The sequence below is a fragment of the Rissa tridactyla genome, chromosome 9 (assembly GCF_028500815.1).
Source record: "Rissa tridactyla isolate bRisTri1 chromosome 9, bRisTri1.patW.cur.20221130, whole genome shotgun sequence".
Lineage (NCBI taxonomy): Eukaryota > Metazoa > Chordata > Aves > Charadriiformes > Laridae > Rissa > Rissa tridactyla.
The window spans coordinates 41,115,902-41,132,307 of record NC_071474.1 but is presented as its reverse complement, the minus strand read 5'-3'; the positions used below and the strand labels follow the sequence as shown (position 1 = coordinate 41,132,307).

The 16,406-nt window shown below is 42.1% G+C and overlaps 1 protein-coding gene across 2 annotated transcripts in view; it reads left to right on the top strand.

Annotated features, from left to right (window-relative positions):
* Positions 1-759: 759 nt before the first annotated feature.
* Positions 760-16,406, top strand: part of AFF2 (ALF transcription elongation factor 2) — a 347,591-nt gene continuing 331,944 nt past the window's right edge. Inside the window, exon 1 of one of the 2 annotated variants that reach the window (XM_054214075.1) lies at positions 760-932. In XM_054214075.1, coding sequence (XP_054070050.1) covers positions 886-932 — 47 coding nt within the window. In that variant the 5' untranslated portion in view covers positions 760-885. The remainder of the gene's footprint in view (positions 933-16,406) is intronic. The other variant, XM_054214074.1, reaches the window with a different exon arrangement.

Here is a 16,406-nt window from a genome sequence, read left to right as displayed (position 1 = left end):
CTGCCAGATGCCCGCAGGGGCAGGGTGGCCAGGACGGCCATCCCGTGGGGCTGCTCAGCAGCAGCCAAAGCCCAGGAGCGCTGGGGGGGCCCGTCTTGCTCAGCCCCCCCCGGGCTGCCCGGGCCTGCGCTTCCTTCTGCCCCCTCCCCTGCCATCCTGCAGCTCCCGGTACGGCTGACCCTGAGCGTTGTCCCTGCCATGCCCGCGCCACCTCTCGTGCCAGCGGGAGGCAGGTCGGTTCGCTCACAGGAGTTGGCTTTGGCAATTAAATTATAGGTGCCTATTTGATTTTTCTTTTTTTTAAAAATTCTTTTTTTCCTCTCCCCTACCCCCTCTTCTTTCTCCCCCTCTCCCAGCCCAGCCAGGATGCTCTCAGATTATCCCGAGGCGGGAAGCCCCGTTGCCCCCCCGCCATCCCCATCCCCGCTGTTTCTCCTTTGCTGCAAAACTTCCCCGGGCGGGGGGCTGCGAGGCTCCGCCAGATCCCGGCGGTGCTGCCGCGCCGGCTCCATGCCGCGGCTTCGGGCCGCCCCGGCTCCTCCCCTCGCGGTGTGCGAGTCTGTCTGTGTGTGTGTGTGGTTGTGTGGTGTGTGTGTGTGTGTGTGCCTGCGCCAGGGCCGCCGCCGCCGCCGTGCCTGCCTCTCCCAGCCAGGCAGCCAGCCGCGCCGCGCCGCGCTGCTGGCGGCGGCCGGAGCGGGCGGCGGCGGCGGCGCTCGGCGAGCCCCGGGCGGCTCCGGGCGGCCCCGCGGCGGCCGCCGCTCCCCGCCGCGCCGCTGCCCATGCCGGCCGGGCAGCCCTAGCCGCGCCGGCTCGGCTCGGCTCTCCGCGGCTCGGCGCGGGGCGGGGAGGGGGCACCACTTCTCTGAGTCTCCCCACCAGATCGTTATGGACCTATTCGACTTTTTCAGGGACTGGGACTTAGAGCAGCAGTGGTAGGTTTTTTTGGGTGTTTTTTTTTTGGTTTTGTTTTGTTTTTTGCTTTCTTTTTTTTTTTTTTTTTCCTCCCCCCTCTGTCTCTCCATCCTTCTCACAGCTGCCTCCTTCCTCTCCTCCCCGCTCGCTCCCCCGGTGCCGTAGCCTTTGTTGCGGGGCGAAGCGCCCGGTGCCCGCCGGGGAGCGGGTCCGCGCTGCGCCCGCGGGGAACCGTGCCGGGGCCGGCCACGCTCCGCCGCCGGCTGGGGCTGGGGCTGGCGGGGAGCAGCTCGCCGGCTGCGGGGGGCGAAGTTGGCCGGAGCCGGGGTTGGGGGGCGGGTGGTGGAGAGGAGCAAGGGGGAGCGCTGAAACGTGCCGGGGTGCCGGCTGAAACCGCGACAGCAGCAGCAGCCCCGAGCGAGGACGCGGTGCCGGCGGGGCGATGCTTGGCCCGGGATCGCGGCTTTGCTGGTGTTTACTGCTGTCAGTGACAATGTCCCTTTCACGGGGGGAGAAACGCGGCTGGAGTTTTGCTGTGTGGCACAGTTCAGCCGCAGCCCCTGCTCAGCCTGGGGGCTTCTGTTGCTGTTTTTTTTTCTGGTTTCCTAGTCTGGGTGAAGCGTAATTGAAGTTAGTTTTGGAAGTGGGAAGATCAGTCCCCGTGATATTATAACAGGTCTCCCCCACCCCCGCCCCCCTCTGCCTCTTACTTCTGTTTTATTTGTATTTTTTTTAAGGGTGGAATTTTAGGTTTATATCGCTCAACACACCTTGGAAGGGTCGGTGCATCTGTTTAAGTGTATTGTAAACTTGTTACCAAAGTGAATGTTAAGGAATTTTCGATGGGTGACAAGTAGGTGGGAAAGTTAGTATTTGGGTAGGTATTTAGTCACTTCCCCGGCTGGTTAATGAGATTATGCTTATGCTTTGACTGTTTTTATTGGCTCTTTCTTTACTTTTCAATTTAGCAAATCTAGTTATAATTCTTTAACTATGCACGGTGAAATTCGGTGGTTGGTTACTGCTTTGTTAAATGCTTTCGGGCTGGAGTGCAGTTTGCCAAGAAAGAGAGAGGCTAAAATATTGTATTTTGCGATACTAATCTCTAAATGTCACACAGATTATATGTGTGTATGCATGTGCATTTGGACCTCGTGTTTTGCAGAGGGTTTACTTTACTTTGTTGATAATATAAAGGTATGTCTAGGAAAAAGATAATATATTTAGTTAATAACTATCATTTTGCCAAACAGTCTAACAGCTATAGTTGCAAATCCGAGATAATCAGAACCAAATACCTGTCACGTTCTATTTTACAGCAGTTTGGAGTAAATCCTTGGAACCGTAAATTACACTATATCAATATTAATCTGTAAGCAGGCATTTTGGATCATGTGCATGTTTTATCAGCTCTGCATAAACCATCGTATTACATCTTTTAATAACCATGCTGTTGTTATTTAAAAGTAATAATCACAATAAAATTAGTGCTCAATTAAATATTATGCTTCTACCACACTATCTTTACTCTGCTACACTAATTTATTTTGCAGACAACTGATAACCACCATATTACTACTCAAATAATATTTGCATACAATTTGCCTAATTTATAGTGTGGGTAACATCATTAATTTAATAGAAGCTGTTACAACCCAATATGTGGGTGTAGTTCAAATACTAAGCACATTATAGGTATTGAGTTTTAATGTTTGCTTAATAACTTACTTTCATTTGACTATGGTTTTATGTGGATTTAGAGATGTGCATCAGAAAGAAGGGAACTCTTGTGCCTCTGTTTTTCTGTAAAACATGAACATATTGCCCCTCGTTCTAGAAATTCCATTTGTTTGCTTTCATACAGTGAAATTTATTTGGCTTAGTGTTTTTAGGGTCCATGAGGAAAGAACGTTTTTACTTTGACTGTTTCAAAGTGTTTGATACCTACACAAACTCTCTGCATGGCACAGGCGTTCGCACACAATTACTTACTGCAGAGATCAAGTTGGATTTAGCTTTTAATAATCCAATAAATCTGTGGACATGCACATGTATATAATATGTAGGTACATAATCTACATGTATACACAAACATTGCATGTATTTTATTGTGCACGTAAAGATTTCTCTCTGACAAGTAGCTGTGTTGCTTAAAGAGAGTTGAATTTAGCTCATCTATGCATAAAATATATACATGTATATATGTAATATGTCATACATGCATCATCTCCGCACACGCAGGAATATGTATGCTCACCCATCAAGATTTATTAATTTTTGTCTGTGTATCCAATATGGCATTGTTACTTCATAATATTTACAAATAAGTATATATAACATGATGTGTGAATTGCTGCTTCTTATTTTGAAACTGTCCTCTCTCCTCCTGTCTGTAAGCTGGCCTTTGTAAAACGTGTTTCACAAGCATTTATAAGGCAATTAGAGACCCGCTTCTGCATTCCTTGCAAACCCAAAACTTCTGCTAATCTGTGCTGCAATCGCCAAGAAGGCAAGCTCAGGCCTACAGCGTGTGTGTGGGTGTTTGTATGTATTATCCGTATGCAAAGTACAACAGAAACATAGTTAGCCTGAGAAATGTATATGTAAAAAAACCAAACAGCTCGAGCAGAGATTTTTTTTTTTTTAATTCAGTGAAAAGGTGTAAAGCTAACACTTTCTATGCGTTGTCATTATATCAGGAAATGACTCCCCAAAAGTTTTGGGCTGATGGGAAAAATACAGTTAATTCTCCCCCCCCGCCTTCTCCTCCAATGGAGGTACCTCTTTGTGTCACTTCTTGGAACATATTTTGTCAAGAACTGTCAGAGTTACAGCGTGTGCTGCCACTACATGTGTTCTTAAATTCTCACCTGGCATTTTCCGGATGATTAGTGGGAGCTTTGTCTTGATGCAAACTGCAGAATCAGCCCTTCAGTTTCCCATGTTAGGAGAGATCACAGTGGTGTAAGAATGAGGTGTTTCATTGAACCTTCATCAAGAATGCGGTTGGGAGGGTAGCCGAGGGTTGGTGTAGGGTTTTTGGGGGTAAAATGTGTAAAATTAGCCCACAAATATCCCAGTAGAGGTTCTGCCAAACTTGAAAAGCTGAAAAAAAACCCCACCAACCACAACAATTTAAATGAATCTAAAGTCTGACTAATGTGAAAGGGCCAAAGCTAAAGTCTGCTATGATTCCTGGATGAATGAGAAACATTCACCTGGGCTTGCATTTAATATGAGCCAGTCTATGAGGGAGAAAGGAAGGGAGATGGATATAATGAAAAGCTTGAATGCCTGTGTGCACCAAGGGGACCACTTGCTGTTAAAAATCAAATTTCATCTTTTAAATCACTTTCCACGCTTGTCTGTGGTAACCAAGTAAATGAAATCTTGAAGTGTCCTGGGACCGTGTGGCTAGATTTGAACCTGCTTATGGAGTAAGGTGGTGCCATTAATCAGCAGCTGGGAAACAACAAAAACCCAACAAAAACCCAACCACCCCAGAATATATAGCTCCTCGCTAACACAAACAAAGGCAGAGAGATTCGTGGTTTATGTTATATTTATTGTCGTTGGTATTAATAATTTTTAAGTCCTCCAATCTTTAAAACAAAAGGGGAAGTTGAGAAAATACTTAGCGGGAAAATGCATATTGAGGTGTATAAAATAAAACCTGGCAAAGGGAAATAAGATCAGCAGCTAAGAGTATCGTCGTAGCTGCGTGGTTGCGATGAGGAAGACTTCTCACTGCAGAGAAACAAGCCTCTTGGGTTTTTTCTTTTTTATATTATGTATCACAAGTAGCCTAATTACAGCAAAACCAGCAAACTGCCAGTTATACAGGAAGAGGCTTAAACTCACTAAACTGTTATATAAATAGAAAGTTCAAAGGTCTGTTTGTGGCTGACAAAGCTGAGAACAGGCCATCTGTGGGCCAGGTTCCTCTCCTGTATGAATGCAAAACCATCCTGCACGCCACAGCAGCGTGTACTTTCGACATAGTCCTCAACCTGGAGGGGGTGATCCGGCTCTCCAGACAAAGGTGAACTGTTTCAGTTCCAGCCCTGGGTATTTCCCCTCCTTCACCCACCTTCCCCCTTCCCTCTTTGCCTGGTGCCTCTGCAGAAGACCTTCTCGGTTCCTATTCTTTCACTGGGGTCTGTAATAGCTCGCTAAATGAAACGTGGAAACAGTGTTGTGCTTCTGATGGGAATGTGTGAAGTAGATTAAACAGGCTCTTTGGGAATTAGATTGATTCCTCCCCCCCCCCAATAATTTTTTTCTGGGGGTGATGGTGAGAGTATTAGTATAGAAGACAGCACATTTTGAATGGATTTCTGTAAGATTTTTCTCCCCCTCCCTTTCTTCTCCTTGAGAAATATTACAGTTGAATTGCAGTTACTTTTTGGATTTGGATTACAGACGTCCCCGAGTAATTATTTGAAAACGTTTCATTTTCAATTTGCTTTGAAAGTGTAAATGGATAGATTGTGTGGCTGCTGGTGGGTGGGTGAGGGGGATTAGATGCTGTCAAAACAAGCAGCTGAGAAAGACCAAAAATAGTCTTGGGCCAAAACCTGTACTCGATGTACATCCTGATTTAGTAATTCTTCCCTGGTTGATATTGAACTCCATGGAGTGTAAATCTTAAAAGAATTTGGCCGTTTGCAAACATTAAGCTCACATCTATCCTACGAGGCAAAATTACAATCAGTTTAACAGCATTTGAATTGTTTTCCTAATGATTCATTCAAGAATTTAATGACTTTTACAATATACAAATTGGGTTGGAGAGTAGATACTTCAGATACTGTTCAGCTGTTCTGAAGCCAGGCAGAACTTCAGAGCATTTAAGCGCTTTGTATGTGAATGCCAATTATATTGTTTGGGATTTTCTTTTTGAGTAAAAGATGTTGTTATGATGCAGGTCCTTCAGTCAAGCAGAATTATTCCTTTTGTCTGTCTGACAAGACTGTCACTGCAACCTGGAATTTAACTAAATAATTTAAGGGGAAACCGTGACATTCGCTAAAGCATTAAGTTAAATAAATATACTGAATGATCTCTGAAGAAATGGGTGGACACTGCTGGTCTTTTTGAGCTTCTTAAGACTGAGACAGTATGCTCCAATGTCATGGAAGGGGTGTTGTGGTGCTTTTTTTGTGGTATGAGGCCCAAATTCTGTTTTTGTCAGAGTTAAGCAAAATTACCATCATGTGAGATGGGACAAAATTGGTTCTAAGACTTAGAAAAAACTTATGGGCCTTAATATAGCAGGGTCGATAGGCAGCTATGAAGTTTTAGGCACACTAGTAGTCCTATTGAAACAAAGCTGATTTCAGGTGTTACTGAAATGGGTTCTTGATCACTCCCAAAATGCGCAATGTGTTTTACTAATGACTAAACCCCAGTTCTCCATGTGTTTGGTAATGGAAACTGATGTTATTTTTGACTGTGTAATACGCATCCATTTGCCTGAAATCTACCAGCAGTTCTACATGATTGCACAAATACTTCAGCAGCTGGAAAGAATGCAAATATTAAATTTCACTTTAAAAAAATAAATTAGAAGAATTGTAGGAAACATTTTATACACTGAACCCATGAAATATGTGGAATAAGCAAGTAAACAGGTAGACCTCATCCTATATTTCCCTTGTGCCTTTAGTTTGAGATAATGGAATTTCTTTGTGTAGGGGACTTGAAAGATTTGGCTCCCGGATGCTTGATAAATGTTTATAATCAATAAATACCATAAAGTACCTATGTCTTCCTTGAGTTTGGGCCTGAGCCAGTAGCCAGTGATGTCAATGGAGATGCTCCCATTTGACCTCAGAGTGTACTGGATTTGACCCTGTTATGGGCCAAAAGGCCCAAATGAATGCCCCACATTCGTGAAATGTGGAGCAGCTCTAATGACCAGGATCAGCAAGGTGCTTTGCACACACCTAGTACTATGCATGTGGAAAAACTCCACAGAGCCCGATTCTGAACCTGTCTAATTCAAATGTACTGCCTTTCTTTTGAGAAGAAAGAGAAGAAAAATGGAGGGGAAAGCTTGAATCTTCTCTCTTGCTTGCAGTTAACAGAATAGATTTTATAAAGCCTTCAGACATCTATTAACACTGAAAACTGAAACTGTGCCACAACTCTGGGTTTTGCAATGTTACAAATTCTTTCTTAAGCATTGAAAAGGAAGATAGGAAATCCAGTAATATGTCAAGTTAGTGTAATCTTCCAGACCACTCATAATATAATGTAGTCAGGAAGTCACAACAGTGACTCAAAAAGACAGCTCTTCCATCCTTTTATTGTTACTGAATATTCTATATTGATGCTTTGTAATCAAAATATTTGTTTAAATTGTTCTAATAGCTTTGGTCAGAGGTCAGAAGGTACGTTACCCCTGAGTAAGGGACAACTGCAGAGATAAAAAATGAGAGGAAGGATGGCAACGCTGTCAGTAGCTTTTAAGCTCCATTTTGAATAGCTTCTAACGATGCAGTTGTTTGACCAAAGAGTCTCACAAAGGGCATGTGATATCCAAGTTGCATTTGTGAGTGAAGATTTTGGGGAATGAGCTGGGGGTTTGTTTTCAAAACCTCTGTGCTGGAGCCTAGTCTCGCAGAAACTTGAAAAGAATTGTGAGTTGCTCCGTAATTCAACAAGGCTGCTGTTGAGTGCATTCAGTATGATGGGTTTACAAGGTTGGGCTTGTAGTGCTGAAAAAATAACATGGAACCAGAGAGCTGAGGTAAGGGAATAAACCAAAACTTCCTGCAGTTAACTTCCCAGCTGTTATAAACTGTTTTATCACGAAAAGGCTGTTTTTCAACTCGTACGTAGCAGATCCACACCATAAATTATTACGACTGTTAAACAAAGGTCTAGTCAGGATTCTCTTCTTCTGTAAAACTTTATATCACATTTTAATGACATTTTATGAATGTGTTCAAATCAAGCCACCGAGAGAAGAAAACTCTTAGTTGTGAAATTCCTTTTCTTTATGTGACCTCAGCAGTTGATCTGTGTCTTTTTACTGGAGATTATCAGAGGCCTTATTCCAGGTGATTTGAGATGGCGAGGTTTAAGAAGAGTTGGAGATGATGCCACAACTGGAAGCTGATTTTCATTGTACGTGACACAGGGAATGGGGAAATGCCATTTACTATGGACAGTGTCTTGTTTAGCGAGGAGCTGTAGTCAGCAAATCGGATTCCTGACTCAGATGCTGCATGGAGCTACCAGTTATAGTAAGACATGAATAGCCCACTCATAATTATGTGTTTTTATATGGGGTGGAGTATTAACAACCAGCAAAGAAGAAAACAAGATAGAGCACCAACTTAAAAATTACTCAGTTGTTCCCTTGACAAGTATTATAATAGCTATTTTTTTTATTCCTGTGGGTGTACATGGTGTTGCGGAATAAGTAAATTCTGTATCTCTACATTGCTTTCAGTGCCTGGGCCTCAAACCTGCAGATGTCTTACTACTGGGATGAGCGTTTTTTCCTTATGACACTTTACATTGGCTACTGTCAGGATTTGACTGTAGTTGAAAAGTTTTCTTGGTCATTCAAGTGTATGATAGGTGATGGTATCTGCATCCTACCTACAAAGTGATAGGCACCTAAAAGTAAGACTGGGTGAAAATGGAGCAGTACTTGGTGGCTTGTCATCTGCTGAGAAAGTGGCTTCACAAATTCTGAGGTCTGAGAGTGACAATCCGTTATGTAGGTCTGCTTATTCTTTTTTCATCCTTTATTGTATCACTGGTTTAGGTCAAGATTTCACTTGTGAGGAAAAAAGCAAACGACTTTCAGTAGAGAAAGCAAATGCAAAGCTTTAAATATGAAATCAGGAAATGTAAAATGTCATTAAGGTTGCCAGTTCCCGTTTATTTTAGTCTCTTGTCATGAGGGGAAACTAAGATCCTACAGTAATACGGTGTTTAGGTGAGTCTGTTTCTATGCTGCTGTCAGTACCCGTGGTTATATTTGAGAATGTAGTATTGGAGACTTGGAAGAATATACGACTGTTGATTGTGGACCTCTTTGTCTGCATAGAGGCCAGTGTGAGAGATGATTTCAGGGCGCTCAATTTCAGAAGGTGGCATGCTAATTAGGTCCCTGTCCTGGACTCTCAGGTGAGACACCCATAGCTTGGGGTAGCCAATTTGTGTAGAAAAACTTTGGGCTGGTCTTTTGAATGTGGGGGTGATTTTTCTTCCAGTTTCTTTCCTGTGGAACAATGGAATGACATTCTTCCTGGTGTTTCCTATGAAGAATAATGATGAGGAATTATCTTCTCTGTCTACAAGTGTTTAAAAACTCATTAGTTAGGGTCCCTGAAAGAATTCCAATACAAGTCAGTGGGTGTGGTGGAGCTGATTGTAATGGGAAGCGGACTGGGCCCTGGGGCTGGTGGTCAGCAGGGAGGCAGAGCTGTAAAGAATACTGTGCATATGCTATAGTAAGCATTTTCATAGATCTCCTCTGTGGGAGAGGACAATGGCTTTGGAGCTCATATTTACTCAAAAAGCAGCCCTTTGATTTTCATGGCTTTATGCTTCGTTGCACATTGGAAGGCCCATTTGTCTTCACCAAGCCTTTGAAAGAGGGATAGGTGGAGGGGCTGAGGCCTTGGCCAATGGCTGAGGGTAGCGGTTGCTTGGAGAAGGAGCTAAGTTGCCTTGCTTGTTTTGGTAATGCTTGGCAAAATTGTTGTCATCCTTTTTAAGTTTGCTAAATCAAGGTGAATATATATTTAGGAATACAACATGGATTCACTTACTGACTCTGCCACTAGCTGCTTTACTGCCTTTGGAAAGTCTCTTTGTGTCTGTCAAAGTGGGGTAATGACATTTACATCTTTGGTAATTTTGCCCCTTTTTTTTTTTTTTTTGTTCAGGTGGAAAGCATGAAAGAGAAGGGCCAGCTGTGTATTTACCTTTATCTGGTGTTTCTGTTCACTTTTTTCATCTTCCTGGGGGTCAGCTGGAAACTATTTTTGACATTTTCTCTAGTCTGAACTTCACTTTAGCTATGTAGTCCTTAACTAGCTTGCTTGTACTGCGTTACCTACGGGAAGAGCAAACATTGACGCAGATTGTCTATGGCATAGCTTATGCATTGAGATCCTGTGTTGGATGCAATTTTTGTGCTGATGATATCAGACACATGTTTAGAAAAATGGGATGATATTTCTGGCCACAGACCTTTCAAGCAAAGTTGATTTATGTCTCTCTGCTTTACCTCCTTTTGTAAAGTGAGAAGAATAACATCTCAGAATTTTATTGGTAGACTGAAGCATTTTGCAGAGAAGTCGTCGTTGTTACTCCTTCTCGTACATGGGGGAATGGAAAGAGAGGAGCCAAGTGACTTGCAGAAGAACTGGCCGTTGGTCAGCACTGCTGTCAGCGGAGTTCCAGTTCACTGCTTGCCCACTCTGATGGGTATATTTTCCTATTCCGCAGGGGTGTGATGAGGTTAAGTCCCTTAATGTTTATGAATGTTTATGGTGATAGAGCAAGACAGGAACCTAGGCAGATATATTAGTAGGGGAAAGGCAAGCCCGTAAAGAGAAATGGTAGGATTTGGGCAGAGCTTATCTGCAAGAAAAGGTAATCAAAGCGGAGAAACTCTTCCAAAGGGCAGAATTTAATTACAGTGTGCGTATTTGATATGATTTACCCAGCTCTCAGCTGGACAGTGAAGGCCATGGACCTTTGGAGACAGAATGGTCTTGTTACTCCAGAAGACTTGTCATTTCCCGGGTCTTATAGAAAAGCTTTGTATATGCAGCTGTAGCTTAAGTAAACGTCATGTCTTGGATGCTTCACTGAATAGTACATCCACGCTTTTTCAGAAGCATTGTTGCTCTTTGAGCCAGCTGCCTTTGTTTCTAGCAGACCGCTGCTTTGTTGGTTAACCCTGGGCATGAGTTTGCTTCACATATGTTATTAGACTGAACATATTTTCTATTTATACCACTTGGGGATACAAATTACTGTGTTGCATTTAGCAAGCACTAGGAAGAGCACGTCTTTGTGATGTAAAAAATAAAAAATAAAAATACAGAGGCAAAATTTTTGTTCTAAGGTCCTTTCTTTCAAGGTTCAAGGGAAAATAGGCAGCAAAACCAGTTGATGGTGTTTGTTTTTATGTCCCAGAAAAGCAGGAGATATTTGCACATATGTATTTTAATAGATTATGTTGGTGAAATTTGGTTCTGAAATTAAGAATGGGCTTTTGAAGAAGGGAATGAATTTTGATGAAATCCTGTGTATCATTTTAAGGCAATTAGGAGATTATTAGTAGCATACGTACTAAAGTATTGTCTTCGTGGCTTTGATAACTGTCTGTGGGCCAGTAAAGTTGCACTAGAGGGCTGAGCTAAAGGCCACTGCAGCCTGTTGAAGTTTTTCATTGATTTAGTAAACTCTAAAAAGTACTTAGCCAGAGCTTCCTTTGCTTTCTTACTCCATTTCTGGAGAAGATGACCTTTACCTACTCTGTGGTAGAGCTACAGAAACGTTATGCAATCTATTGCAATATTTTTGTTCTGTCTTTCCCTCTGTCTTTAAAGAGCCCTTGCCCAAACTGACTGTTCTTTAGTGGGCGCATAGAGGGGTCATAGATTAGGGAACATAAAGAGGGTTTTGCTATTTGTGTAGGGAAACACCTGCGTGCTTGTTCAGAATCATACAGCCCCATCAGCAGGGCATTGTGCACGTTTGGATCGTAGACCATGACTAGGTGTTGTCCTCATCAGGATAATAAATAATACGCTTTCCTGTCACTTCACTCTGCCTGGTTTTTTCCCTGTTACCCAAGACAAGCTGTTGCGTGAGAATTTTGCCTGGTTGTAGACTGCTCATGAATCTTGCAGTACATGACATGCAGACATCTAACAAACATGACTAGAAACTGCATAAAATACACAGACGTAACACTGAAGTCATATGTTTGAAAACACATTAGAGTTCCACAAATAACCTGGTATCTAGAAGGCTTTTTTCTCCCGTATTTTTCTCCGTAACCAAGAGTATTCTGTTAGCTGCATTTCAACCAGATCAGGGTTATTTTAGATTTTTTAACGATTCTTACTTGTGTAAACTCACACAATCTGCCTGCAAATTCAACTTCAATGATAAAAGGTCTCATCAAAAAATTGAGGCAGGCCAGAATGTTTGGTTAAGATTTAATATCTTTCTAACTAATTATAACGCAGTGTCAATATATGCTCTAATATCTGTGGAAAGAAAAGGAACATAAATGATACAGTTCCATTGTACTAGGTCTTTTGTAAACAATTAACGGTTAGGTGGATGTCTTGAAGCAAGGGCGAGAGAATTGATAAACCTATTCCAAAGGGCTTGAAAAGTTGAAGTGAATTCTAAATGCAGATTAGGAGCAAATGATGACAGCCAAGCCAGCATTACCTCAGTTGATTAATTTATAAGGATACTGGTCAATGATTTTAACCAACAGCTATGCATAGTAGAATCCTAATGGGATCTGTCTGTTAAGATTACATAAAGTAGAGCATTTGATTTATTTCATAGCTTTCCAACGCTCCACTTTAACTTCGTACAAATAATGCATTAGTCACACTGGATAAAATGGCGTATTGAATAAAGTTGTGATTTTGTCTGCTTCTTATAATCTGATTTTTATAAAGGATTAAATCTGTTTTAGTAGTTTATTCATATCATAAAAGAGATTGTCGGTTGAATGAAATCTTTACATCTGCCACTTTCTATCTCATTAGAAAAGACAGTAACATAAAGTTTCTCATTTCCTCCCAGTCTGTTTTATCCCCTGGTGTGTCTGAGTGTGTATATCTTCTGTACATGTTTGTATATTATAATGTCAGTGTGTTTTCGAAGTTGTGGTTAAGACTGCGTCACAGCTTTGTGGGGGTAATAACGAGGGCTTATAAATGTTCTGGCAAAGAAAATACCCAGCCAGGAATAAATGGGGGATGCGGCAAGGGGTGACTGTCAAAAATCTGAAAATGATGGCTTTTAGCAGCATGGCCACGCATGCATGTATTGCCGGATTCAGCAAGGTATTTAAGTACACGCAGTACTTTACTGTGAGGGTGCCTATGTCAGTGGATGCGAGTGCAAGCTTAATGGTAAGCGCATGTTGACTTATGGCTGATTTAAGAGGACACGAAGGTTGAGCATTCCTCTGAACTTAAATGTGAATTGTCAGTTGTGATCAAACTGTCCCAACTGTCACTCATCTGTCATGGTTCCAGTGGTTTTTAAAACATTTCACTAATTCAAAAGCATGGTGGTTGGTTTTAAGCTAAATATTTAATGCGAAATTACAAATCCGGGCATTTTTATCCATTGTTGCCGGAATGTTGACTTATTGTATTTTATTCTTTTTGTTTAAACGTGTGTCATTGACAGGATGCTGCTGTTACAACTGGCCGTTGTTTTCACATAGACCTTTAAAGAGCAGCAGATGATCTTTTTATAGATGTTTTCTTATTTGTAGTTAAGGTTCTTGCCATTTCTATATAACCCTATCAAGTGTTTAGGGACAAACTTGTTCTTAAGAACATGAGGTTCTCTTGATGTCTGATGTTGAGCAGAGAGGTAGGACCCAGCTCTTTTAGTTGCCTTTTTAGTCAGAAAAGCAGATTCTGAGGATCTCGGTTCTCCCTTCTGAGGACTTGCTGAATCTTCTTCATTCACATTTTCATTTGTTGATACATGTTGCAGTTTTCCTGGCTCTGGCATTTCAATCTTGGCTCCTTTTCCCACATACTTTGAATCAGTAGGAGTATTTTGATATAAAATGTGTAGTCAGCCTCTTCTGTAGAGCAGGGGAGCCACTTGCAAGCTTTGGCTGCAAAGGCGGTGGGAGCAGCTGTTAGGGCCTGGGTGGGCAGCGGGGGCTTGTGCTGGGCTCTGCCCTTGCGGGGAACCTTGGGTTGCCCAGGTGTTAGTACGGGATGATTCCCACTTGACTCCCAGTGCAGTATTGGGCCTGTCTCTGACTGCAGCAAGCTTTTTGAATGAGACTTTACGAATCACATGTCGTTCACCAGCCCACTTTGTTTTAGCAGAAATGACAGTGGGACCTGGCTCTTCGCTCCGCGCTGGCCATTTTCTCTGCAGCAGCGGTGCACTCACTGACTGAGCCGTACAGTCACAGCTGAGTCATTTTTTGCTTAAATTGTGTTCGTTACTGAAATTGAGGAAAAAAACCCTTTACTTGTCACGAAAGTGTTTTTGGTCGTGAGTACATTCCCATGACGCAGAATGCTCCCGGAAAGGGCAACGGAGTTTGCTGAGGTGGAGATACACCCTACGTTGTAGTTTTTGGGGCCAAATCTGGGGAGTATGCATGGGTTGGTGAGAGCAAGTAGTTTCCATTTGGTGTTACTGCATGAACAGTGCCCTTTTCCTCAGCTAAATTTAAGTATCCTTCGCAGCAGGTTTACCTACACGCGTGGAGCAGCTCTCATCCCTGACCTTGCTGTAAAAATGGATAGTCATAAGAAGCAGATGCATCTCCAGTGTGCACTGGTGTGTGGCTCCAGCGGCACTGGGGGAGGTGGGCCTTGCAGGTGTCTTGGGAGCCGAGGGAGCCATCCCAAATCGTCCTCCTCCCCAGCAAACCCAGCTTGCTGGGGGAGTCAGCCCCGCACATGGCTGGAGCACGCGTCCATCACTGCTATTGGAGAATGGCCAAACCTGGCATCTTCTGTGTGCACAACTATTAAAATATGGAAGTATTTGTCAGCTTTCTCATATATGTAGTAGCATAATTTCAGGAGTGGAATGCAAATGCTGGTTACATACAGTTCTGGTTGCTATTCGAGAACGTGAGCTGATGCTGGACCCAGAGTTTTGTAATACACTGAAGGCTAATGCAACCTTCCAATACTCAGTTAACAAATTATCCTGCGAGAAGGTTACGGCAATAAGACACAGCATAAGTATTTAAATCTGAAAGAGCAGTGCCACACTGTTTATTTTCTGTGAGGAGTACTGACTGTATCTCTGAATAAACAGACAACAGCTTTTTATGGGAGATTTTTGTTGTATTTTATTTGGCAGCTGTTTGTCTTAATAGGAATTCTTCAATAGTATTTATTGTATTTTGTGCTGGTAGGGGGGAGAGCCAAAGCAGAATCTGAGCAGTTTTACTTGCTTTACTCGTGAACAATAAGAAAATATTGCTGTATTAATTACTGTTGTGCTTTATTGGCAAAAATAAAGAGATCCTATAATATGAAATTGCTAATATAAGAAAGGCTTTGATTTTCTCATTAGCACAGGATATTTTGCATCTGTTCTGGTTCACGAGTGCATTGTCGGCACTTAAATAATAATAATGACTCAGTAATGAATAAGAATAACAACAAATAGGCATGTGAGTATGCAGGCAGTCAGGCACCCTCCGGTGTTTATCAGTAGGTTGGTTTTGGAGGTCTTGCAAAATGAGCTGTTCCCATATGCCCATTCAGATTTTCTTAGATCATTGCACAGACCGGAGATTCATTTCGCTGCTGGCATGGCTGGGTTATATACAAGCACTTTTTTCATTGTGTGTCAGGAGTAAAGTGTTAAAGTTGACACTTGAAATGGAAAATGTATGGGTTTTTTTTTTCCCACTTAGAAACATTTAAGTCTCCATTTTTCCTGTTCTATTTTTTTTTTTTTTTTTTTTGTGTGTGTGTGAATAGAGTCTTAAGTATCTCATTGTTTTGAATTCGTGAAAATATCAGGTTGTTCTGTCCGTCTTTCAAGTATGTTCTTAAAAATGTAGCCTGGAAGCACCTTTACTTACAGTTCAACTCAGTTTGTATCAAATTGTCCCTGCTTCTGTAGGTACTATTACAAAACCAGATTAATATTAAACTAATGTTAGCAGTCTGTCTTGGACATAGAAAAGCCTAGGAATCTAAAATTAAGGTTCAAATTCTGATTTGACTCTTAGTTTATAGCACTGTCTCGCCTTTTATAAAATCACACGCCTGACTGTATAAATTGCCACTCAGTACAATTTATGGATTTCATTTTTTTTCCAGGTCTTATCTGATGCTAAACAGTTAAGAACAGTGATAAGTGAAGGACAGCATACTTGAAGGATACTCCCTTTATTGTTAAGGCAGTGGCTGATTTTATCAAAGAATGTTAACTCTTATCCTTATTCTCAAAATCATTTGGATTAATGATGTGGTTTAATGGTTCAGAGTTTAAGAGAAAAGGAAAATGCTTAGTTCAAGTTGGTGGAAAAAAATCAGCAGTTATGCTTTGAGTTACTGTTTTCTTAAAACACTACTCTGCGTTGTAAATTATACCTTTATGACCCTGCAGCTCAAGAGAAAGTCAAAAAAAATGTGTGTGTAGAAAAAATGATCTGGAATTTGACAAGTCTCATCAAAATACTTAAAGTTCTGGGCTGACAGGTGAGAGGGCATCTTCCGTGTGAAGGGTCTAAATTGTACCTGCCCTTTAATGCC